Consider the following 26,843-nt stretch of genomic DNA (forward strand, 5'->3'; position numbering starts at 1 on the left):
TTTTTATTCAGTAATTCCATGAATTAGATGTACATTTCAGACTGCATTTAATCTCTGCTGTTCATTAAAACCTATAGGCTAATTGAGGGGAATCATTCAGTTTGAATTACAGTGCCATATATTTAATTAAAATATGGACAATTAAAGTCATAGAATAAATGTACTTTTCAGATGATTCACTTTTTACCAGGATTCTGCTTTGTCTGTGATTGGTATGTATGTGTTTGTGTGTCTTAAGTCGCTGGGATATATTTGTAGCAATAGCCAAAAATACATTGTATGGGTCAAAATTATTGATTTTTCTTTTATGCCAAAAATCATTAGGATATTAAGTAAAGATCATGTTCCATGAAGATATTTTGTAAATTTCCTACTGTAAATATATATCAAAACTTAATTTGTGTTTAGTAATATGCATTGATAAGAACTTAATTTGGACAACTTTAAAGGCGATTTTCTCAATATTTAGATTTTTTAGCACCCTCAGATTCCAGATTTTCAAATAATTGTATCTTGTGAGTGTGGGTCGGTGGCTTGTTGGGATGTTCTGAGGTTTCTGAATTAAGACTGTTTCAAGCACCAGTTCTGTCACACCACATAACATCTCCACTACTGAATTATACAGGAGGAGATGAAGTCAGACTACTCAAGAGCTGAGGTTGCCTGTTTTAAGTTAGTCTCAATTAAAAGGCAGGTCCGGTATGCATTTGCATCCATTTTTGACAGATGAAGACTGTTGTGGCATCCTCTATGACTGCATTATGCATTATTAGAACAATACATCCATCCATTTATTATGTAAAATAAATCCTTTAAAAATAAACCTAATCTACTGTGATTTGAATCTATTAGGAAGCCATGAACCTTGCATACAAAATCTGTTGCACAGGCCTAGAGCATCTACATCATCTACTGTACATCTCTTCAAGTTTTACTGTAAAGCATCCTTGAACACTGAAAAGGCACTTTATATATAAAACGTATTGTTATAAAGACTCTAATCCCATTATAACAGTTATCTTCCATTCCATTACATCCCTGTAAAAATTTCATAATTTGAATGGTGAAAGACTGTAAAAATCCTATGGTAAAACCTGTTGACTGGTTGACGGTATGGTGAAAAACTAATGGGACATTTCATATAATTTTACTGTAAAATAGTCCTACTCGTACATTTACAGTTTTTGGAAGTGAAAGAAAACAAGTCATCTTTAAACAGTGGAAAAACTGTAAATAGACATTCTCAGAATGCCATGTGTGACTCTTCACACTTGATGGTTTTTCAATGAAATACAATTTCTTAGGTTTTTTTCTTACCAATTATAGGGTTTTATGTTATTAAATTATTAGTGCATTGCATATTAGTACAACATATACACACACTTTAAAAATGATTGAAATTGTAAATAAAACGAGGATTATTAGAGTATGTTTACAAGAAAATGTTTTCAGTGTTGCTTGCCATTCCTTTGTAACTATTTGTGAAATTTACTGGTATTTTCTGAGTGAAAATTGTTTCAAAGTAAATTCTATAACATTTTTTTTTAGTGCAGTAAAGTATGTTGTGTTGGCTGTATGTTGTCTGGAACATAAAAGAAAGTATTTTTGGCATGCATTCGATTGATACAGTATTGATAAATAAACGTATTATAACATTTACAGCTCTGTGAGTTGCAAAAGCATGTGTTGGATCTCAAGAGAACGCACCTACAGCTCATGCTTTGAAAAGAACGGGATGGCACAACAGCGTGAAATTCAATCTACCATTTACACACTATCGGTTGCTAAATCAGTGATTACAGAGCCCAGATGTGGCTTGAAAACATATCTGAGGAATTCACACACTCTGAAAATGGAAATACGTCACGCTCTGTGCTCGAGGCCAGACAATATCATTCCCAGGTGAGGTGCTTTGCGATTAAAGCCTGTCTGTCAAGAAGGCAAACTACACTGTCAACAACACCCTGCAGCATCGCACATTTGAATAATAATCTCTTTGATGTAATACAAAAGCAGCATTCAGGAATGTAGAAATGAAAGACATACTCATTCATGAATACAAAAGGCAACATGAAACGATATTCACTCATATTACTTCTGTAATCATACTCTGAAAACCAATAATAAAAGTATTTGGAGAGGAAGAGCGTACACACTGATGAATCATGTACAATAAGATTTCATGTTGACTTTAATATGTGTCATCAGTATAATCAATAGAAAATGAGAAATGCTTTAGAGAGGAACTAACATGATGTCAATACATTTTACTCTCGAACAACACTTTTCTTGCAAATGTAAAATGAACTGGCCTCTTTTTGTTAGTGAGATGAAAATAAATGGGGTAACAATTTTACAATGTCCTTGTCACACGTCACATGTACATACTATAGTGATAGTAAATTGTGTATTATTACAAGCAACTAAACCTAAACCAAACCATAACCCTATAGTAAGTACATGTTAATTACTTAATATTTAATTGTATAATTACACTGTAACAAGGACACCGTAAAATAAAGTGTAACCAAAAATACATAGTACAGTGAATATTTACAGTACAGTAATATTGTCAAGCTATCAAAAGTGTCCATTTGACCTGAATTCCCTCTACTACTTTTGCATTATTAAACTGGTCTCCAAAGAAAAGGGCCAGGTTTGGGGTTCTCCCGAAAAAAATTTTTTTTAAGAGACCCAAATAACACTAATTCATTCAATGCTTCGCTTGCAAAATCCAAGGCTATTCTGAACCATAGAGAAATGTTTCTGATGTGACACAGCGGTGCAGAGTAAAAGACACTTGCCCAGATCACTGACAAGATTACTTACATGAAATCACGTGATTGATTTTGTACAATTAGGCATTCAAACAACAAAAAAACTGATACAATGGCATCTCCATTTACTGACCACTGTGAATGAACAGAAATAAAGAAGGGTGTCATAATAAAGTCCTTGCTAATGATGCCAAACCCAAGCTGTGATCAAGTAATCTCTCCCACTGAATCAGTGACAGTATCTCCAAGGATTTAGGGATAAGAATGTTTAACATGTGGTGTAGTCTTCATCCTAAAAGTATAAGTAAGCACAAATGGGAGATATTGAGATTTATAAAACCATATATGCATCTGTGTAAATTTCTTTTTTTATAAATCCCAATTTGTGGAAGATTGTAGATACATATACATGCACTTTGTATTATGCATGGCCTCATCTGCATAACATTTACATATGCATACTGTCATCCAAAGGCATGATACTACATGGTAATGCATTTAACAGTACTAAAAACTAGGAAAACAGATGAAAGACTGTACAGTAAGCAACACCTGTCCCAATAAGAGAGATACTATTAAAATTGCTCATAATTACTATTTAAAATCGGTAACACTTTATTTCGATAGTCCACTTTAGACATTCTATTAACAGCAAGTAACTTTGCAACTACATGTCAACTAGCAGTTAGTAGAGTATTAGTAGACTGTCTGCTTAATATCTTCTAACACTTTCTTTGTCAACTTATTCTACTAACCCTAAACCTACTTTAACAGTCTACTCTGAGAGTTAGTAGACATGTAGCTGCAAATTAATGAGAATTAGTTGACATGTAGTTGACATGTAGTTACAAAGTTACTTATAGTTAGTAGAATGTCTAAAGTGGACTATCGAAATAAAGTGTAACCTTAAAATCTTCTCCATGTTATCATTATCCAGAATAATAATCTGGATAGTTAAAAAAAATGTATTTACTGCATACAGATTGGATTTTTAATCTGGTGAATAGGTTTGTTACCTAGAGACCAGAATCATAAAATCTCACTGTAAAATATTACTTAAATGAACAATGACACAATTTTTACCCACCCTAAATACATACATGAATGAATGAATGAATGAATGGATGAATGAATGAGACCAAGTGAAATGAGAAGCATAAAAGATGTGGTTACACCTTTTACATCACTGTAAAGTCAAATTATTGAAGATCTTTAAAACCATGATCCCCTCCGAGAGATTACACAGATCCAAACAACCCCAACTTTATAAGCTGCCTCTTAGTTATGTGTTAAATGGGCAGAAAATTCCTGAACTTCATTTCAGGCAGAAAATTCCTGAACTTCATTTCAGCTGAGTTTAGCTTTTTTCAGTCTAACTACTAAGCACAGCATCTAGGGAGGAGAGCCAGGAGCTGAATTTGAGGAGGATTACAGATGTGGCTAGGTCAGAAAAGGACTTTTAGAAGGATTACTGTAATGTTGTGGGAACTACATATATTTCAAAGGGGTCATAAGAATGTTGTTGAGGGTAAAGGAGATTTGGTAGGCTGGTTTTTTAAGATGTGCTGAGGTACATCTGCAGAGCTGGGGTGAAGATGAGGATGGTGCCAAGCACAGAAACTGTAAGAAAGACCCAGAGGAAGATCCGGTCCAATACCTGAGCCACAAACTTCCAGTCCTGAACAACCTGAGAGACAGACAGATACAAATACACAGCTTGTCATTAAATTGCTTTTTCACCTTTCATAGACTACCTCTAACACTGAATTGTCCCAAACAATTAGCATTAGGGGGCTTTCACACAGTATATATTTTTGCCTTAATTTGCACTATTTTTATATACTTTTTTTGCACTACTTTTTTATACTTCTTTTAAAAAAAATTCTACTTTTTTGCACAATTGCATCTTTGACCACTTTTCAATCTGAAAAAAAAACAAAAAAACAATTAAAGCTGTTTAATTTAATCCACATTTGAAAATTTTCATGGAAAGCAATACTTTTCTAAAACATTATTAAATTCTAATTTTACATTGTATTTCATTTTGTATTTTTAAAAGAGAATTTCCAAATTGGCTTTCTTTATCCTTGTGCCAAATGCTTTTTTTTTTTATCTATTTGTCAATCAAGTTGAACCAATGCCATTAGACAGTTCACATGCATGTGGCAGCAGCCTAAAACATGACACACCCCCTAAAACACAGTACATTTTTTAAAAGGTGCTGTAGTTAAGAGAAAATCTTGCAGACACAGATGCATTTATGTAGTTAAATTTAATATTATGTTGATAAAGTATGGCTTCAGGCTAATATCTCCAACAACTTTTGCCTTTGCAGGTGGCTATCGTGTCAAAACGGTGTGTCTTAGTGATGGGCGCTTTTGAAACACTGCTTCAGGACGCTTGGAAACCTTCATGAATCTTTTGTTTCGTATAAGTGGTTCGGTGCATGTATCAAACTCGCCAAGTCACGTGATTTAAGCAAATGAGTCTAGAAAGTTAATAATACACTACACTAATTTCATTTAAAACTTCAATTGATTGACGGGAGTCATGTGGATTACTTGATGTCATGACTTGCGATTTGTGATGTTTTTATCAGCTGTTTGAACTCTCATTCTGACGGCACCCATTCACTGCAAGAGGATCCGTTGGTAAGCAAATGCTAAATTTGTGTTGTGATGAAGAAACAAATTCATTTACATCTTGGATGGCCTGAGGGTGAGTACATTTTCAGCAATTTGGGTGAACTATTTCTTTAATAGATCACAGTTTGAAGAAAACGATTCGAAACAGTGAACCATTTGCAAAGCAATTGGTTTAAATGACTCAGATTTGAAAGTTTGTGTCCTTAAATTACAGTTTAGAATTGTTTTATAAATATTTTATTGTTACATTTAAAATTGTAAACATAAGCTGAAAATAGAAATATTTGTACATTTTTCTATTGTTTTGTCAATTTGATTTATTTTTATTTTTGAATTCATAATTTGATAACTGACTGCTTCATAGTATTTTTACTACTCTTAGTCCTGTATAAATAGTGTCCTGAATGAACAAATAATTACTCGGAAAGTTAATGCTGTGGGGGGAAAAGCCTAAACACCTCTCTGATGAAGTGTTCCTTCTTGATGTGTCTGGAAATGTAGTGCACTGAGTGAGTGGTTTTCTCCAACAGGGCAATCCAGGCCTGGTTCTCATCTTCCTTTAACCCCCCTCGTCCTCCTCCGGCACTCTTCTGTTGCCCTCTTTTCATCCCTCGTTTTAGCTCTGGGCTCCACAGCTCGATGCCTGGGTACTGATAGCGATCAGTATGTCCCCTCATGCAGAGCAGTCTGGGTAATCTCTGGAGGAAAAGACTCTTAACCCACGGTGCCATGGGATGGTACGTGGCAGAAGAACGATGATGGACGTTGATGACAAACACGGTCACGATGATCGAGAATGTGACGAAGATCATGATAAAAAGCAGATACTCTCCTATCAGAGGAATGACTTTAGAGGAAGATGGAATGATCTCTTCAATGACAAGAAGAAACACAGTGAGAGACACAAGGACGGAGGTGGAGAGCGAAAGCTTTTCTCCTTCATCCGAGGGGAGGTAAAAGACCAGAACCGTGAGAAACGACAGGCCGAGACATGGGATGATGAGAAAGAGTGTATAAAAGAGAGGAAGACGTTTCAGAATGAACGAATATGTGACGTAAGGATAGGAGTAAATGCCGTCACGCCGACTGCCCCTCTGGCCGGTGGCGTTGAGTATTTCCCATTCGCCATTGTCAAAAAAGTCTTTACGGTCTACATATGCGTCTAGCAGGGTCAGGTCCACCATAGTGCCATCGTACGTCCATGATCCAAACTTCATCGAGCAGTTCTGCCTGTCGAAGGGAAAAAAGGTGACATCCATGGTACAGGAGGATTTATAGCTGGCAGGAGGAGTCCACATGATGGTACCATTAAACCTTACAATGGCTTTGGTCATTAGAGAACCCTCGAATCGGCCATCAGCACTAGGAGAGATGGAGAGAGGGACACATGATATTAACAACTACATTTTTAATTTTTTTAATCAAATGGGAGTTGTGATTACCCATGCTGGTGGAGACTGACTTTTCATATTCACCATACACGCTCAGATCTTTTGTCTCATAAAAACATGATTAGTAAGTTGAGAGACCACGTGTTAAATCAAAGGAAGTGAATATCAGCTGTTTTGTTGTTGTTGTTGCTTACTTAAGGCAAGTCTAAATCTGTCTGAGTAGGCCTATGCAGGGCACAATGATATGAATATTTGGGAGATTAAATACAAAGTGTGTCATCTTAAGTGCACAAAAAAGAAACCAAGATACATTCACTTTACACAATGTAACAAAAATCTGTTTGACTTACAATTTTTATGGTTCTTCTGTAATTCTGTGGTGCTAATTATTATTGTATTATTTATTGCATTATTATTGTGGTGCTAATTATTACTGTATGTTGAATTATTATTTGCACGTAGCATCAATATTTTGGTAAATATTTAGGTCAGAACTTCTATCATTAATTATGAAACGCTGGTTTAGTACAGATATATTTTGCTTTTGCAAGGACGGGAACATTCTAGAAGTTTCTGTAACATTCTGGAATTTTCTTATTCAAGTGCTTTCTGGAACATTCCAGAACATTGTTGAACAAAAATCATCCAGCGTACACTTCTGAAGTTTTGGGTGACTCAATTTTGCTAACTGTTTATGCTATACTGTTGTTGTTAGCTCAGTATTATGCATGTAGCATGTCATTTTTATGCATGTGTAATAACAGATTAGCTTATGTAAGTTGTCAACATATTTTTTTAGCTTGCATGAGCACTGTTAATGATACACAAAAAAAGTAATGTGATTTTTGTATATTCAGCATCTCAAACTTCATAAAGAAATTTCACAGTTTTATTTAATGCATGCCTGTATGACATTAATACAGAAAATGTATGAAATGAATACAAAGACTTACTTCTCATAAAGGACAATGTCTGGTAGCCAGATAGTTTCTGAGGGCACTCTGATGGATGTGATTCCACCATAATCTTCTGGATTCCATCGAAGCTTATAGTCTGTCCACTCCTACAGGAAAGAGACCAATCAGGAAAATATTTTGGGACATTCTTAAAAATTAAAGCAAAAGATCTTTGAGTTACCTGCCACAACCAGACATTTGTGGTCATTAGTTGATTCTTTTCATCCTGAGAAAAAAAAGCACAAATGCTAAAATTATTTTACTACATCATACATGAGCTTGGACCACATGTCATGTTGAATAAACCCAAATGCAATATTTCTCTCAAAGCCTCTAAAAATCTCTCACTGTTGACCTACTTGTGCCATACAGGTGATTAAAGGGGTCATATGATGCTTTTTTAAAGATCATTATTTTGTGTATTTTGTGTAACAGAATATGTTGACATGCTTTAATGTTCAAAAAACACATTATTTTTCAAATAACTGTGATGTGACCCCGTCTGTCTCTCTCTATCTCTCTTCTCTGTCTCTCTCTCTCTCACACACACACACACGCGCGCGCGCGCGGCAGAGTCTTAACTTTGATAAAGAATGTCTCTTTGGTTTTGAGACTTTAGTCTTTGCAACTTCAGGGATCTTATCTATGCACAATCAGCTTGTAACACTCCAAAGAGAAAGGAAAACATGAAATCGCATCATATGACCCCTTTAACTCAACTGTGCTATTTATATATGCAGCTCAGTGGATAGTATCCTATGTCCTTTGTTTCATGAAATTGAAATTCAGACTCTGAATAGAAACCAATAGACTGAGACTTATCTGTTAAGGAATGGTGTGAAAATCAATTGTTCCCACAGTGTTCAGTGTTCCACCAGCCAGAAAATTCACACTGCCAAGTCATGACAACAAGGTGAGCACAATGTAGAGTTGATTACAGAATACGACCATTAGGTGGCTCTGCAGGACTACTATACATAGATTGTGTCTGAATCCCAAAACAACCGACTTGCTGCCTCGCTGCCCAGACTAAACTGGCTTCAAACTGGATTCCAACAAAGCATCACACTAAATATTTTGGTTATGTCTGAAGTGAGCTTTGACATAATCAAGCAAATTTAATGACTTTTAAAAATGTATGTTTATAAAAAATGCAAAAGCCATGGAAGATGTCATTTTTTAATCTTTCAACAAACCACCGAACAACTTGCATAGATAGAATTGTAGGACATCATAAGCAGCTGCCTTCAATAATCAACCAGATGAAGGTATCTTATCAGGCAGGATGTTATGTGGATGTTAAACACAGGATTTGGACTGCTTTTGATTTCTAAAACTGCTTGCAATGGCAAAATTATCAACATCAAGTACTTCTATTAGCCTATAGAAGAAGGAAAGTTTTAAAGGGATAGTTCACTCAAACATCTGTCAAATCTTTAGTGAATGATTACATTTACAAGTTGAGCACACATGAACTCCACCAAAAAGTTCAAGTGTAAAGGGAAACTCTGGATCTTCGTAAAGCCACGTCTTTCCGAGTTGTCAATTAAAGAATAATGACAGAAACTGGTTGGTATTGATCATAAAAGGTTTCAATGCTGATTGTAATATGGCAAGCCGTTTTGACTTTTATTCATTCTCAGGATATGAATTCTTGATATCAACAATTCAATTTTTACTAGTTAAAATGTTAATTCTTGATATCAGGAATTAGATTTCTACTAGTAACAATTGCTATTTTTGATATCAGCAATTACATTTCCACTAGTAACAATGTTAATTCTTGATATCAACAATTCAATTTTCACTAGTTAAAATGCTAATTCTTGATATTCATTTCTGATATCATGAACGTGATTGTTACTAGTAACAAAAGTCATTTTAGATATCTGAAATTACCCTCCCAATTGTTGATATTAGAAATACATTTTCAGATATCAGAAATGAACATCGCCACTAGTGACAATTAAATTGTTGATATCAAGAATTAAATTGTTGATATCAATAATTAAATTGTTGATAGCAAGAATAGACATCTGTACTAGTAACCATGTGATTACTGATATCAATGGTACAATTTAGTCCGTACACATTTTGTGTGCTTTTAATGCAGAATGGTGGTAATACTTCATGATAAAGCAATAAAGATAACATGACTTCATGCACGTCTTGTTGTAATTGGGTTTTAAATTCCAAACTTATAATTAGAAATGTCCTGAGAGGACTTGAACGCAGCAATATTATGAGAAACATGTTCTTGTGAAATTAGAGAAATTAGAGCGAGTTCATTGTACTTTCATTATAATCACTGTACAAAGTTCATGTGAAAGCATTATGTAACTATCAGAACTTAAAACTCCCTCCCTAGTCCGAAAAGTCCATCTAATTAAAAAAAATGCCAAAAAGTCATGAAATCCAGTGCTACATGTTAGAAATCTTAAGCATTAACCATATTTACACACCAGAGATGCCTATTCAGTGTCACTTGCTCTGCCTAGTCACGATATAGGAGGATAGTACAGACATAGTATATAATTTTTTTCTTAAGCAGCTTAGGTTCTTGATCATTTCAGCCCAAATATAACTGTTTGTGCAGCACATTTTAGCATGGATTGTTCTGTGAACATGTCACAGTGTAAAAGCAGGCATTGCTAAGAGGCTGTTATTGAAAGATGGGGCAGTTAAAAAAAATAAAAATAAAAAAGCTATTCTGGAGCTGACAAGCAACACATTTGTTTATTATTGTTTGAGCTCCAGGGACAGTGTTTGTCTTTCTGTGGTTCCTATACAGTATGTAAAGGAAATTGATAATTCATAGATCAAAGATCAAACATTTACAAATCATGTAGAGTTGTTAACCTCCCACTATTAAATAGAGACAGTCTGACTGCAAAATCAGGGGGAGGCGCCACATGCAAATACATTCATACAGTAAGACATAATTACTCACACACTTCCTGTACAGTGCATTACTGCATGATTTATGGGCTGCTGCAGGTCTGACTCAGACTGTGATGTGATTTAACTTGGGCAACTGACACTAGCTTAAAGAGATCACACAGAAGTGAAAATGTGATTATTTTTGATTGTTGTTTTTTTAATCATTTACATTTTTTTATTATAGCTTTTATTCTTGCGATTATGTTTATAATTATTTTAATTCTCTTTTATGTAAAGCTTTTTGAATTACCATCGTGTATGAAATGTGCTATATAAATAAACTTGTTTTAAATAGATTTTTTAAATAAACCAAGATTTTTAAATAAACCTTGCTGGTCCAAATCTGTGTCGCATCCAAATAAATATTTGAAGAATCCTTCCGCAGCTCTTCCCATACAGTGACCAAAGGGCTTAGTCGGTTATCTATGGCTAATTAATTTCTATTTTACAGAAATAGGGTTTGAAGAATAACGTTTTATGGCTAAAATATCGGAAATTCTTAAGTCACGCTCATAGCTTTCATTAGAAGACATCCAGTTGCATACGGTCTAGCTGCAAAAGTTCAAATATTTCAATGCACCCAAACCAGAAATTTGATCTGAAAATTCCACATAAGCATATGGCTGGAGTGCCACACATTTTACACAAGATTTAAAATGCAAACATATTCTGTATCAATCTTTCTGTAAAGTTATTATGCCTTTTTATGTAAGAGAAGTATACTTTGTTATAATCAATTCAACATCTTTCTAAACAAACTATATTAAATATGTTATATTAAAGTGATAAAACTGAACATTCAATCATCATTTACTCTCCCTCACTTCATTCCAAACCTTTTTTTATTCTTCCACAGAAGAAATAAAGTCATGCAGGTTTGGAACAATATTTTGAAAAATCTTTTTTGTCCATACAGTGGATGTCAATGGTAACCAAACTCTTTGAGGGCGAGTAAATGATGACAGAATTTTCATTTTTGGGTGAACTCTCCCTTTAATATGATTCTATATTATATTATATTATATGTCATGTTGATTTATGAATATAATACAGAATAATACAAAAAAACCTAACGGAAGCCTTGAAGGGTAATGCCTCACAATGCCTACATGAGGACTACAGTACATCTCAACATGCACATGCTAGCTGCTAGGCCACGGCTCTAACAGTCAAAGTTATTTTTCATGAACTCAGTAATAGCTAATAAAGGAAAACGGTGGATGATGCCATACATATTTTAGGGTTGTCAGGTAAGCTTTGCAGTGCAGACGTTGTTGAGACTTCAGATTAATTACTCGTCAATGTAATAGTTACATTATAGACTTTAATTACGTTTGACTATAGCCCAAACAATGTCTCCTGTTTTCCTTTTTAAAAATGGTTCTGCAGAACACAAATGATCATCTTCAAATCGGTGCATGACATGCATGACATGATAAAAGTGTGCCTAGTGCCTAATATCACACACACACATGCATTTTCAATCAGGTTCTTGAAAGCTCAGCATCAGCAGGATCAATACAGTGGGTCACAAGGAAAGAGGAGGACAGAGAAGGAGATAATTAATTAGACAGAGAGACTATAGGAAAGACAAAGTAGGTTGTCATGATGATGTGTTTGGGTAAATATAGTCTATAAAATATGATCTGAGTTGCCATTCTCATATCCTTCCTAGACTAATCAGTTCTGTTAAGAGAAGAGAGAAAGCATGCTTGCCCTTTAAAGTTGCGAACCTCTTCAGCATTGTGACATGTTTCTAAGTGAAACAGATTATTAAATGTGAAAAAATAGAGGAACGCCATTTCAGAGGAAAAGAAAATTTTCAGATTTCGACTAAAGGTTACAAAGACAAACTATTTTTTCTGTGGATTAACTCACCACACGACTTGACAAGTCACCTTTATTTACATAGTGCTTTATATAATACAGATGTTTTCAAAGCAGCTTCACAGTATTAAAGAAGGAAACCCAAATTTTGCTGTAAAGCAGCTCTAAAAAGTCAATAGTGTCATTATTCAGTTCCAATTCCGTTTAGTGTTGATTTCATTTAATTCAGTGATAAGCAGCTCAACTGACTAGTAATGTGCATTAACAAATTACATAGGGTCAATTTTGATTTTATGTGGACTTTTGTGCAAGTGCATTTGGGTAATGGTGACTGTGCAACAAGAAGAGACAAAAAATGTGCACATAAAATATATAATCTGGAACATCAAGAACTTTAGACGTGCAGAGAGTTTTCAACAGCAAAGCAACTGGCAGCTGTTTTTAAGTAGCTTCTGAAGAAATCAGTAGCCTAGGGATTCACATACGTTTTTCTGCCCTGCCTCTTGCATGTTTGTTCCGTTAGGATGCATCATTGTTTGTGTGCTATTTGTTTAGGCATTTGGTGACTTTGTTGAAGATCAGATGTTGCAGTGCAAATGTGTGCGTGTCTCACCACATCCACCAGCTGCGAGATCTTCAGACCAAAGCGAACTGTAATCGTGTCGTTGGCGTGAAGGATAGGTCTCACCCACTTCTGATAGCCCCGAAAAAGATTCCTCAACAACGTGTCCTCCATCTCAGCCAGTGAGACAAACTCCTCAGGAGCTAGAGAGAATAAGGCTGGATTAATTTTAGAACAATTAAAAGGAACTAAAATGACATAAGAGCCTCAGGTGGCATGTGGTGATAAGGTAAAGCATAATCTAAAGCTACCATGCTGATTACCAGTATTGCATAGGCCTATACATACACATATCTGTCTGGTTATGTAGGAAGTAGCTCCACATTTGATTAGCCATCTAGAGAAATCACACATTAATTTCAGAAACTCTCTCCCACGAGTGTTAGATGAGCACGGAGTCCTGAAGTGACAGCTGGCCCAGGCTCCTCAGAGCTCCTTCTGCTGACGCAACCATTGCTTTGACATGATGGCCTCAGACAAGCACACTACAGAGAGCATCAGGACAACAAGATGAGCCCACACACACATCCACACTCGCATTAATGATTACACACACACACACACACACATCCACACTCGCATTAATGATTACACACACACACACACACACACTGACTGAACTATGCATCATAGGAGTACCACAAAGAAAATGTATTAAAGAAATAGTATTTTTTTAATAAATAGATGCATTTAAATATCTTAAAAAGTCTTGATTTAATTCATTTATTTAAATTAAATAGTGAATAATAAATTGCTAAATAATTTTAAATGCAACATTTAAATAGGTCACCTAAATTGAAAATTCTGTCATTATTTATTCATGCCATTCTAAAACCATCAGACAAAAGTTTGTTCTTGTGCATGTATAAATATATGTGCATTTATAAATGTTTATATGTGAATTAAAACCTAAATTAAAATCTGTTCATCATTTAAAGTGATCATATCTCTTCAGATGACTTGAATTAAACTGCTCGTTTCATATGGATTGCTTTTACAATGTCTTAATGTACTTTTGGAAGCCTAAAAATATTGATTACGTAGACTTTCAATAGATATGTGAGAATTAAAAAAAAATTTAAATTTGTGTTTAAAAGATGAATGAAAGTTTAATTTATTTTGAAATAACAAAACAGTAATTTTAATTTCATGGTGAACTATCCCTTTAAATTGCATTTTCAAATTTCACTGTTCTTTATCTGTCTGCCAAATGCTTTTCTTATCGTAAAAATTGTACATGCTACCAATTGACTTTCTATTTAATAGTAAATAAATATATCTGCACTATTTCAGACATGGGCATGTGACAACAAATAAAAAATGGGCATTTACAAAAAATAGTCTGTTTTCTTAGAATATGTATTTCTGACTGGTTGCGATGCAGAATAATGCAATTTGAAAATGTACACTGTAATTCTCAGGATGAATATTGTTACTCGGAGTACGTCCAGAACATTCATGCATGCACTCACTGAGAGTTCATAATTCCATTATACAGTATAATTCATAATTCTATTTGAGGTGAATAGAATGCTAAATACACAATACAGCAACAAATATAATGTATATTTAATGTAACATTATATTTATAATTTTTATAAACATAACATTTATAAACATAATGTATATTTACGCCAACAGTTATATAATCTATTGGAAGCGTAACACATAATATTTCACAGGCCTGTTCATGAACAAGTACAAAATGTGACATTTAAAGAATAATAATAGGGTTCCATTAAATACAAATTTAGTGTGTGCATCTGGAGGTTGGGGTTGTTCATAAATGTCTTCTGTAAGGTACCCTCCACCATTAGTGGCATAGCAATCTGTGCTCCACCACATTAATGACATTTTTACAGGATGTTACGCCCATCGTTGTTGAATGACCAGCACTGCTTCCTTACTCAGCGCAGTCTGTCATGCCCTGGCAAAAGGTTTCTCGGCCTGGCTTTGGGAAGCTGTTTTTCCTGCTCTGCACTGCAGGGCTGTGGGTCTTGCAACAGCAAGTATATGAAATGACATCATAAATAAAGACCGTGTGCAGGGCAGGCCATCTCTCCTGGGTTTACGATTCAACCAACCAGGGAGTGGACAAAGACATGTAAATCAAAAGACAATAAAAGGAAGGAGGGTGTATGAGAGAGTGTGAAAAACAGACGGAGTGTTTTTGTGCATTCTGAAGCGTGTACAAATCTATTTCAAGGTAACAGCAGGAGTTAGGGTTATGCGAGAGGTTGTTGCTTCTTCATTCATTGTGTTAATGAGTTCCTTTTCTCCCCTCAATAGAAGTGAGATTACTGTCAATTGCATCAGGATATTCAAAGCCACTTTAATGTACTCAAGCATGCTGCAATTCATAGGACCTTTCTACACAAAGAGTAAAAAAACTCACTATGACTAATGCTCTCAGTCAAAGGACATCTGCATTCATCTGTTGTTACGGTGTATTATATCGACTCTAGGTAAAATAACGTTATTTCCCTCTTACAGTATCAAATTAAATATCATGAAAACCTTGGAGTTATTTGCATATAGGTGGAGAAAGTTCACAGACATAACCTCATTAGTCACTGGCCGCAAATGTGAACAGATGACCTCTTGTCCTCCCCGACAGCAAACCATCTGGTCTGGTCTTTTAAGGGTACAAGGTAAATTTAGGGTAAATTCAAAAGCCAAGCATGCTCATGTCTTTACAGATTAACATAATAACCAGCCATATTGAAATTAAAAAGTTACTTGATATTAACTCCTTGTAGGAATTATTGTATATAATTAACATCACACTCAGTCAAGCTGTTGTTCTGAATGTCATCTTGAGAATATTATTCAGCACGTATGCCAAGATTGCAGCTGTACTATCGCCTATATAGGCCTTGTGTTACAGATATAAAATGGAATATCAAATTTCCTTTACAACACAACTGCAATTCAGTAAATCTATGAATGCCAAGTTTGACAGCAATTTCCCCTTGATTAAATAACTTCTCTCACTTCAATGAGCAGAGAGAGAAAGAGAGATGCCAAGTATGTCAAGTAAGATAAATGAAAATCCAGTCCAGCGGCTCCATTTTCAGATTAAAGTTGCAGATGACGGCTCTCATTGCCTCACCATTGATAAGAACCCCCATATCTTCACTTTCACACTCTGCCAAACCCAAACAAAACACATTTTCTTGCATTAATGCTTCAGTGTGACACTATTAACACATGTCATTCAATATTGCTGGTGCCTGTTAAAATATTCTCTTAAGCAAGTCCAAAATAACCATGGTGGAAAACCTGTAAAAGTGTATGGTTCGGTCACGATTTATGACTGTGAGCAGGTCGCACGCGACACTCAGAGAGCCAGTTGAGGGCGCTAGAAGCCAAGCAATACGCGTAAATTAAACGAGGCGAATTTCTTTTGTATCATTCATTTGTTGCAGGGTTGAACGCACAAGATAAAACGGCTTATAATGCTTGAATGCACTGGATACATTCGGATCATTTATGATTTCGTCTAAATCAACATTTTAGGTCACATATAGGCTATTGGAGCCGAGAGCACCTGCAACATTTCAATAACTAATAATAAAATAAGTAAATAAATATGCAACCGCACACGGAGAGATGCAGGAAAACTCTTAAAGATCATCAGTGTCCAGTGCAGTAGGTTACTCACCCTCTATCGTTGCATAGGCTGCTGCCGTTACGAGCAAAAGACCGGAGATTTGTAACTTCATGCTGTCTTTCCCGGCTCCAGTTTCTTCATGCAATAGAATTATTTCATGCTGTTTGAATAGTGAGTCCCTGTCATCGACAAAAGGGGGTATACTGTTTTTTTATTCATATGGCCGGAAACCGGGCCATTTTGAAAAACGATCAGATGTTCTGCAACCTGCTGTGTGGTAAAGCTATAAATTAATCATCATCGGAGTGGGGTTTTCAGCCAGCTCCGTCCGAGGCGAACACAAGAGGAAGACGCTTTCGCTCCCCCGTCGGCGTTTACGTGATGTCGAGAAAGATGCCATTCGTTCGCCGAGCAGCTGCAGCGGAGTAGGGCCAAATGAGCGCTAGAGAGCGTAAGGGGAGGGGATAAACATACCGACGTCTTCAAAACCAACATTTACTTGATGTGAAGACTGTAAAGACTGTTTTGCTTCAGGACCTAGAGAGGCTACATTAATTGGCGACTTGGCACAACTGTATAGCGTAAAAAGGTAGCCTATTCAAAACTGCCCTTAAAAATGTATCAATATTCCGAACAATCAGGCCCAGCAATATGAAAAATGATGAGGCTACCATGAAATAGGCTGCAAATGCAAATGAAATAATAATCAATGTTATTAAAATTACATTTTATTAATACTAATTAGAAAACGCTATCATAGCCTGTGCAATCCAAAGGGCAAGTTATTTTATTGCATTTTATTACTTGCATACAAGCTCAACATATTTTCACGTTATTCTGAGATATCAAATACATTGTTGATTGTGATTTTTTTTAAAGCTACTTGCCTTCAAAGTGGCGTTTTTTAGCAAGTGGCTAGATGGGACTACTAGATTAGATTAGATTAGTTTCAACATTGTCATTGTGCAGAGTACAAGTACAAGGCCAATGAAATGCATATATATAGTGCATTTGCCATACCACACTGTGATGCAGTTTGTTAAGATGCTTTCAATTGTGCATCAATAAATGTTTAGCAGGATTTGGGGGACAGGTGAGCTTTCCTTAGCTTCCTAAAAAAAAAAAGGCTGTTGCGCCATTTTGCTCAGAGTGGTGGGGTTGAGGGTCCAGGAAAGATCCTCAGATATATGGATACCCAGGAATTTGAAACTAGACACACATTCTACTTCGGCCCCATCAATGTAGATGGGGGTGTGGTCTTTCCTAATCCACTGGGGGTCCGCAATCAGTTCCTTGGTCTTCTGGGTGTTGAGTGTGAGATTATTGTCGGCACACCACACTGCCAGGTGCTGAACCTCCTCCCTGTAGGCCGTTTCATCGTCACCGCTGATCAGGCCTAACACCGTGGTGTCGTCTGCAAACTTGATTATGGAGTTAGAGCCATGTACAGGTATGCTGTCGTGGGTGAAAAGGGAGTAGAGAATTGGGCTCAGAACACAGCCCTGTGGTACGCCACTGTTCAAGGTGAGGATGAAGGAGCTGAAATTGTTAATCCTAACAGACCCTGGTCTGTTGGTGAGAAAGTCCAAGGTCCAGTTGCAGAGAGAGGGGCTGATGCCAAGGTCAGATCAGCTTAGATGGAATCACAGTATTAAAAGCAGAGCTGAAATCGATGAATAGCATTCTGACATAAGTGTTTCTTTTATCCAGGTGATTCAGGGCAGTGTGGAGAGCTGAGGCGATGGCGTCCTTAGTTGACCTGTTGGGTTTGTAGGCAAACTGAAATGGGTCCAGTGTTGGGGGCAGGCACGTTTTCAGATGGGAGAGTACCAGCCTTTCGAAACATTTTGAAATGATTGGCACCGAACAAGCAAACTCATCTACTCACTAATCTGCATTCACAGTTTCAATGTGTTTATAATCGCACTTTTGCAACCTATTCTAACTCAAACCTTCAGGGAAAATGTTTTTCAAATAAACACCTCAGAAGCTTAGTGATGGTGATGTTGAAGTCATTCGACCGTATAGTTCAACTATAGCTGTAGTTTTTTTCTCGATGAAACCAAGGTGATGCTACATTTATACAGTATATATTTTTCTTAATTCGTTTTTCCCTTTCATTATAAAATTGTTTAAGCCAACCATGGCTAAATTATCTATGCTTTTTATAACAACTTCAGGTTAACTTTTTTCATCAGTTAATAATAATAATATAGATTTTTTTTTTTATTCTGCCCCTCTGGCCACCCCATTGTGGTGCCATCAGTACACATCCCGCACATTCATCAGTGGAATACAACAAGGCTCTTTACTATGCACAAGTCCATTATTATTTTCTCTATACCCTAGATTCTTGGTTTCCTTATCAAATTTATAAATCAAATTAATTTGTTTTAGATGATCTTATCCTCAATCTTGGCAAAACTGAGCCTACTTCCTCCTAGAAATCATTCTGGACAAAGCATTCCCACATTTCTGTTGAAGGTGACAGTCTTCACCACGTCTTGAGCTGTGTCCTAATGCACTATTTTTGTATTTGAAATGCTGCAAATTTTTCTTCATTATAAATGTACTGTAAACTGTAGTATTGGGTATATATTTATCTTTATACCACGGTCTGTCTGAATACTCAATTCTGATTGGCTGGCAGGTATGCATTAAAACTTTAACTTGTCAATGCTGGCAAAGTACCATGGTATAAGCGGGATAATGCATGGCTAGCTGTGCATTAAATGATTTTAACGCACTCCGCAGATGCAACCTTGGCCTCCACGTCGTGCATTTAAATAGTTTAATGCACAGCTAGCCATGTATTATTCCTTAAGTATACCATTTAGCTCACAATGTTATATTTAGTAAACTCAGTTCATTCAATTATTATTTAGTCAGTTTATGCAGGAAAGGAGTACATCTTAATAATAATACCTGACTAAAAATAGCTAAAGGTAATGACAAAAAATTACACTACTCCTTTAAAAATAATTCTTTATTTTATATTCTGCCATCAAGTTTACATCTACCCTCATAATGCGATTAAGGCAGTACTTGAAGCTAATGCAAACAGAATACTGTGATTATGTTAATGTGATCAAGCTCATAATTAGAAAAACCCTATCCATAATAAAATATGCAGAGTACTAACAAAGTGTGCTAGTGCTGCAGATGGAAAACGAGTGACGTTCATCCACAGCTTTGAAAATATGCTGGAATAGAAAAAGTCAGATATTTACATTTTTTTTATAGCTCTCCTTTTGTTTACTGATACCTAGGAGTGTTTACCACTCATAACTTTAGAAACACGGCCCAGTCAGGATTTATATTATCATTAATATGGGCTGCATGAAAAATAAAATCTAAGACATGGCCAAACTATTAATATCCATGTAATGAAATAAGAGATTAGCCTGCCAGCGGGTCAATAAAAACAAGCATGCTAACACTTGGCACCCTGACTACTTAACAATCAAGGTATAGAATGATTATGTTATAAATATAAAAATTACATTCAGTATACATGTGTACAAGAGAAAATAGTTTTTCAAAAATATGAAACACAAGAACACAAAGGTAAAATAGGCAACTTGTACTGTAATGCCATCACAATGCTATAATTCATACATGAAGAAAGACAAACCATGGAAGCGCATTTTAGCCACAAAATTAAAAAATAAACAAAAAGATAATTGCAACTTTTTATCTCACAATTCAGATTTTTTCCCAAAACTCAGAATTGCAAGATATAAACTCTCAAAATTGAATTGTGACATATAAACTCACCAGTTTACATCTCGAAATTCTGCAGTTATTTCTTGCAATTCTGAATTTTTTTCTCAGAATTCTGTTTACATCCTGCAATGCTATTTTTTCTGCCACAGAATAAAAAATTAAAAAGGCAGTTGCGACTTTTTATCTCACAATTCTGACTTTTTTGTCTCTCGATTGCTTGTTTATGGTTCAAAAATCTGACTTTTCTGAGAGAAAAAAACTCAGAATTGTGGAAAAGTCTATTACCTTTTTTTTTTATACCGTGGCAGAAATAACAAACATAGGGCAACATAGAGAAAAGAAAGTAAAGGAGAGTGAAACTGCGAGAAAAAAGAAAGGCCAAAGGGATATGTGTTTAAGGGAGCATGCTGGGTAAATCTCCCATAACTAATTAAGACTCTCTGCAGAACAGATCAACAGAGACCAGCAGGGGTCCTGGTACGCACTTACACCTTTATACAGCATGCATGCTTGTGTCTGAGCGTACTGTACATGTGTGTGTGAGAGTGAGCAGGTTTGCATGTGTTCGCCTGCTGGGCCGCGAGGGAGTCTCATACTGATGGGCAATGGCAAACCAAAACACGCGTCGGCATCAACCCACTAAGAAAAGGAGGTTCTGAATTTTGATGTGTGAGATGTGAGTCTAATTAAGCATGAAAAGAAAAAAAGAGAGGCCAAAGTGACATGTGTTTAAGGGAGCATGCTGGGTAAATCTCCCATAACTAATTAAGACTCTCTGCAGAACAGATCAACAGAGACCAGCAGGGGTCCTGGTACGCACTTACACCTTTATACAGCATGCATGCTTGTGTCTGAGCGTACTGTACATGTGTGTGTGAGAGTGAGCAGGTTTGCATGTGTTCGCCTGCTGGGCCGCGAGGGAGTCTCATACTGATGGGCAATGGCAAACCAAAACACGCGTCGGCATCAACCCACTAAGAAAAGGAGGTTCTGAATTTTGATGTGTGAAATGTGAGTCTAATTAAGCATGAAAAGCTCATCAAACAGCAAGAGAATCCAGCACCTGATCTCTCCAACACACTCTGCCAAGCTCATCTTCATGCTTGCAGACACAGCAGAAGTTCAGCTACTCCCATTCGTCTATAAATCTGTTATTTCTTTGTTTAACCAGATGAGGTATCATTGATCCTGTCAGAACACACTGAACTTAACTAAATGACAAGAGAGAGAGAGAGAAGGAGCTTTTTTGTGCACAACTTCAGTCGGTTTAAAATATTTATGCAACACAAAAGACTGTTGCTTTCACCAAGAAAGACTGAGAAATGCAGAGACAGACTGGCCAGAGCTCTAGCTGAGACAGCACTTTAACAGTTCATCTCTTCCAGTCAACGCTGACACACAGCTGACGGAAATGCAGCATGCATGCATGCAGGTGAAGGATAAAGGGAAAATAAATGGAGATGTACAGAACACTAGCTACAAAGCTGTAATAGCAAGAGTATGTGAGTCATTTGTAGGATAATGACATATTTATGACTTGATGGACTTGTTTATCCAAAAATGAGAATTCTGTAATCCTTTATGGATATCATACCAAACCCATTTCTTTCTTCTGTGGAACACAAAAAAAGAAACCTTGAAGAATGTACTGATGAATGACTTTCATTAATGGGGACTGGAAGATTAAAGCTTCAAAAATGATGCAAAAGCCATATGACCTAATATGATGTGCTATGTGTGAAAATAGACTGAAATTTAAGTCATTATTCACTCATAATGTTCACCTCTATATTCTAAGAAAATCCGTAAAATAGAGCACATTGTACTGTATTAATATGAAGGATTTTTCCACATTGATTTTTCACTGGTGCTTTACTCCTTTTTTTTAATTATACATTGCATTGCATCGTGTTGTATATTAGGGTTAAAGGAAATGTTGGTAAACTTAATGGATAACGTCCTGGCAGAAAATTACCAGTATCTTTTCAATTTTTCTACTGATTTTTTTTTTCAGTGTAGTATACTGTTAACTGGAGATTACTCAAAAGGGTCAATGAGATGAACTCGAGTATTGAATCAAGTTTGTGAACAAAAAATTTAGAAGGGTTTTGAGAACTGTATCAATCTTGAACCATACTGAAAATATGAGAAGAATGATCTTCTTCGGAAGGATATCAGAAGATTCTTTTGAAATCTCAAAAGAATGATTCAGTCACAAATCTGACATCACTACTTTGCTCAAAAACTTTTAATAAATGCGCCACTGAGAGCTTGGGCTGATATCAAGATTTTTAGTAAATAGTAACTTAAATTAAAGTCTTTTTCCAACCTAAAGCTCTACCACACAAATTAAGAAGACTTCGAATGTAGCACACAAGTTGTTTGCAACATTTTTATGATACTTTTTGAAGCTTGAAAGCTCAGTCCCCTTCATTAGAATTGATTCTTCAAAAAAGTTTAATGGAAGAAAGTCAAACACTTTTTAAATAACGATTAATAAATGATGAAAGAACATTAATTTTGGGGTGAATTATCACTTAAACTCTCTATTATTACATATGATGTGTTTTCTCACTGTTGTTCTAAGCCTAATGATGTTTCAAAAAAAAAAAAAAAAGATAATTTTAGTTAACGCACAGCTCACCATATTCCCTAATTTTTGCACAGCCAATTAAACATATAATTATCAAGGCTGGAGTCAATTCTCATAAACCCGGCCTGCAGGGCAGCAAACAGTTGTCTTCACCACAGTCCATCCTCGCATGTGCTTATGCAGCAAGATTAAATGAGAAAGAGAGAGACCAACAAAGCAAGAGCAGCAGGAAATACATACATGCACATCCACACATTTATTACACATTTATGAAACGTCTGATTAAATTGTTTATCAGAACTCAAGAGGCTAATGATGACTCAAGTCAGGATCAGGAGAACTGATGCGAGAATGCCTGTCATAAAGCATTAGCTTTCACAGAGTGAGTGTGTGCATGTTCATATGCTGCAGTGGCCAGATGCAGCAAGTGGCTGTGGAAAAAGTGACAGGGATGAAGGGTTTTGATCTGAATGTATGGATGTGTCATACAGAGTGCCGGTAAAGATAAAGTTCACCCCAAAATGAAAATTCTCTCATCATTTACTCACATTCATGTTGTTCCAAACATGTGTGCACTTCTCTCTTCTGTGGAACACACAATAAGTGGGGTTATTTTAGTCACACTTCAGTTTGGGAACAATTTTCACTATTAACTAGCTATTAACTCCTAATAAACTCCTAATTTGCTGCTTATTAATAGTTAGCAAGGTAGTTGTTAAGTTTAGGTATGCGGTAAGGGATCTAAAATATGCTCATGCAGAATAAGGCATTAATATGTGCTTTATAAGTACTACTAAACAGCCAATATACTAGTAATACACATGTTAATAAGTAACTAGTGAGAACTGGTCCTTAAACTAAAGTGTTACCATCTACATTCTTCAAGTGGTTCCTGGTATTTCCATTCGCTTAATGTGTATTTATTATGGCAATGGTTAACCTTTAGCATCACATACAAATACATAAGATATTTCTGCCTCAGATGGTAATTAGAATTCACTTCTGATCTTCTGACCTTTTATTGCCTTTTATTTATTTTATTAACTAATACAACGCATTTTAACATCTAAACCTCTAAGAAGTTTGCTCTTTAAGAGCAAATATTTTGAAATATCTGGAGCATTGGGCAGAATTTAAGTTTGTGTATTTTCTGTTCATACAGCTGGTGCTTGACTGCTTAGCCAGCTGTGACTGTGTTCATATAAAGGCAGGTGGAAAGGACCTGGGCACAGTGTGTGTGTGTGTGTGTGTGTGTGTGTGTGTGTGTGCATACTGGAGGATGAAGGGATGTGGATTCTGGCAAAGGATGCATTAACTCTTGTGGGTATCAAGCCAGTGTTTCTCGAAGGTTCTTTTCAAGCAGTGTGCAGAAGCAATATAGTCTTTTAGAATGCTGTCTTAAGCTGACACTTTGCTGTCTTCAGTGGAAACATTATTCATGCTCTTTAGCACAATATCATCTGTACATGATTCATAAACATAGAATTCAATCTAAAAGGTCACCTTTCTTGACACAACAGAGCTTTGATGAAGTTATGTAAGTAAAATCCTTTATGTAACAGTTAGTGAATGTTGTAAGCTTACTTTTATCCAACTCTTTGACAGCTGCTGAGAATAGGGAGGATGAGAAAGCAAGAATCTTGTGTGGGGTTAAGGGAAATATCTGAGTATTGGATTTAGGATGAGCTTAGGAGAACAAACTGGATACAAAATTTGGACATCATCCATGGGATGTAATCATAAGATTTTTGGCAATGCCTGACAATGTGTTTTTTTCTTCAGACACATGGCCAAAGATTTCTCGCCTTTGGCTTGATACCCTTGAACAGGCTCCAGCATGTCTGCAATTGAACATAGTTGCAAAATTAAGTTAGTAGTAGTACTACTCACTGGCCATTAGGTATACCTGTTTGACTGCTCGTTAATGCAAATATCTAATCAGCCAATCACATAGCAACAACTCAATAAATTTAGGTATGTAGACGTGATCAAGATGATCTGCTGAAATTCAAACTGAGCATCAGAATGGGAAAGATTTAAGTGACTTTGGCATGGTTGCTGATGCCAGACAGGCTGGTCAGAATATTTCAGAAACTTCTGATCTACTGGGATTTTCATGTACAACCATCTCTAGGGTTTACAAAGAATGGTCCGAAAAAGATAAAATATCCAGTGAGCGGCAGTTCTGTGGGCAGAAATGCATAAAAATGATGCAAAAGCCATATGACCTAATATGATGTGCTATGTGTGAAAATAGACTGAAATTTAAGTCATTATTCACTCATAATGTTCACCTCTATATTCTAAGAAAATCCGTAAAATAGAGCACATTGTACTGTATTAATATGAAGGATTTTTCCACATTGATTTTTCACTGGTGCTTTACTCCTTTTTTTTAATTATACATTGCATTGCATCGTGTTGTATATTAGGGTTAAAGGAAATGTTGGTAAACTTAATGGATAACGTCCTGGCAGAAAATTACCAGTATCTTTTCAATTTTTCTACTGATTTTTTTTTTCAGTGTAGTATACTGTTAACTGGAGATTACTCAAAAGGGTCAATGAGATGAACTCGAGTATTGAATCAGGTTTGTGAACAAAAAATTTAGAAGGGTTTTGAGAACTGTATCAATCTTGAACAATACTGAAAATATGAGAAGAATGATCTTCTTCGGAAGGATATCAGAAGATTCTTTTTAATTCTCAAAAGAATGATTCAGTCACAAATCTGACATCACTACTTTGCTCAAAAACTTTTAATAAATGCGCCACTGAGAGCTTGGGCTGATATCAAGATTTTTAGTAAATAGTAACTTAAATTAAAGTCTTTTTCCAACCTAAAGCTCTACCACACAAATTAAGAAGACTTCGAATGTAGCACACAAGTTGTTTGCAACATTTTTATGATACTTTTTGAAGCTTGAAAGCTCAGTCCCCTTCATTAGAATTGATTCTTCAAAAAAGTTTAATGGAAGAAAGTCAAACACTTTTTAAATAACGATTAATAAATGATGAAAGAACATTAATTTTGGGGTGAATTATCACTTAAACTCTCTATTATTACATATGATGTGTTTTCTCACTGTTGTTCTAAGCCTAATGATGTTTCAAAAAAACAAAAAAAAGATAATTTTAGTTAACGCACAGCTCACCATATTCCCTAATTTTTGCACAGCCAATTAAACATATAATTATCAAGGCTGGAGTCAATTCTCATAAACCCGGCCTGCAGGGCAGCAAACAGTTGTCTTCACCACAGTCCATCCTCGTACTGATGAATGACTTTCATTAATGGGGAATGGAAGATTAAAGCTTAAAAAATGATGCAAAAGCCATATGACCTAATATGATGTGCTATGTGTGAAAATAGACTGAAATTTAAGTCATTATTCACTCATAATGTTCACCTCTATATTCTAAGAAAATCCATAAAATAGGGCACATTGTATTGTATTAATATGAAGGATTTTTCCATATTGATTTTTCACTGGTGCTTTACTCCTTTTTTTTAATTATACATTGCATTGCATGGTGTTGTATATTAGGGTTAAAGGAAATGTTGGTAAACTTAATGGATAACGTCCTGGCAGAAAATTACCAGTATCTTTTCAATTTTTCTACTGATTTTTTTTTTCAGTGTAGTATACTGTTAACTGGAGATTACTCAAAAGGGTCAATGAGATGAACTCGAGTATTGAATCAGGTTTGTGAACAAAAAATTTAGAAGGGTTTTGAGAACTGTATCAATCTT

General features: G+C 35.8%; 1 protein-coding gene across 1 annotated transcript; it reads right to left on the minus strand.

The window, feature by feature from the left end:
• Positions 1–4,253: 4,253 nt before the first annotated feature.
• chrnb3a (cholinergic receptor nicotinic beta 3 subunit a) lies at positions 4,254–17,186 on the minus strand. The gene is made up of 6 exons (XM_016565844.1): positions 16,823–17,186; positions 13,150–13,301; positions 7,951–7,995; positions 7,767–7,876; positions 5,881–6,784; positions 4,254–4,464 (listed from the first exon to the last, which is right to left on the minus strand). The coding sequence occupies exons 1-6, from the start codon at positions 16,881–16,883 to the stop codon at positions 4,333–4,335; spliced, it is 1,404 nt and encodes a 467-aa protein (XP_016421330.1). The 5' UTR covers positions 16,884–17,186; the 3' UTR covers positions 4,254–4,332.
• Between the last annotated feature and the right edge of the window lie 9,657 nt (positions 17,187–26,843).

This window comes from Sinocyclocheilus rhinocerous, unplaced genomic scaffold (genome assembly GCF_001515625.1).
Source record: "Sinocyclocheilus rhinocerous isolate Xijiao unplaced genomic scaffold, SAMN03320098_v1.1 scaffold1, whole genome shotgun sequence".
NCBI lineage: Eukaryota > Metazoa > Chordata > Actinopteri > Cypriniformes > Cyprinidae > Sinocyclocheilus > Sinocyclocheilus rhinocerous.

Coding starts and splice junctions, on each gene's coding strand:
- chrnb3a (XM_016565844.1), bottom strand. CDS start 16,883: ATGAAGTTACAAATCTCCGGTCTTTTGCTCGTAACGGCAGCAGCCTAT. Junction 7,877..7,950: donor CAAATGTCTGGTTGTGGCAG/GTAACTCAAAGA, acceptor TCTTTCCTGTAG/GAGTGGACAGACTATAAGCT. Junction 4,465..5,880: donor AGGAACACTTCATCAGAGAG/GTGTTTAGGCTT, acceptor TCTGTCTCTCAG/GTTGTTCAGGACTGGAAGTT.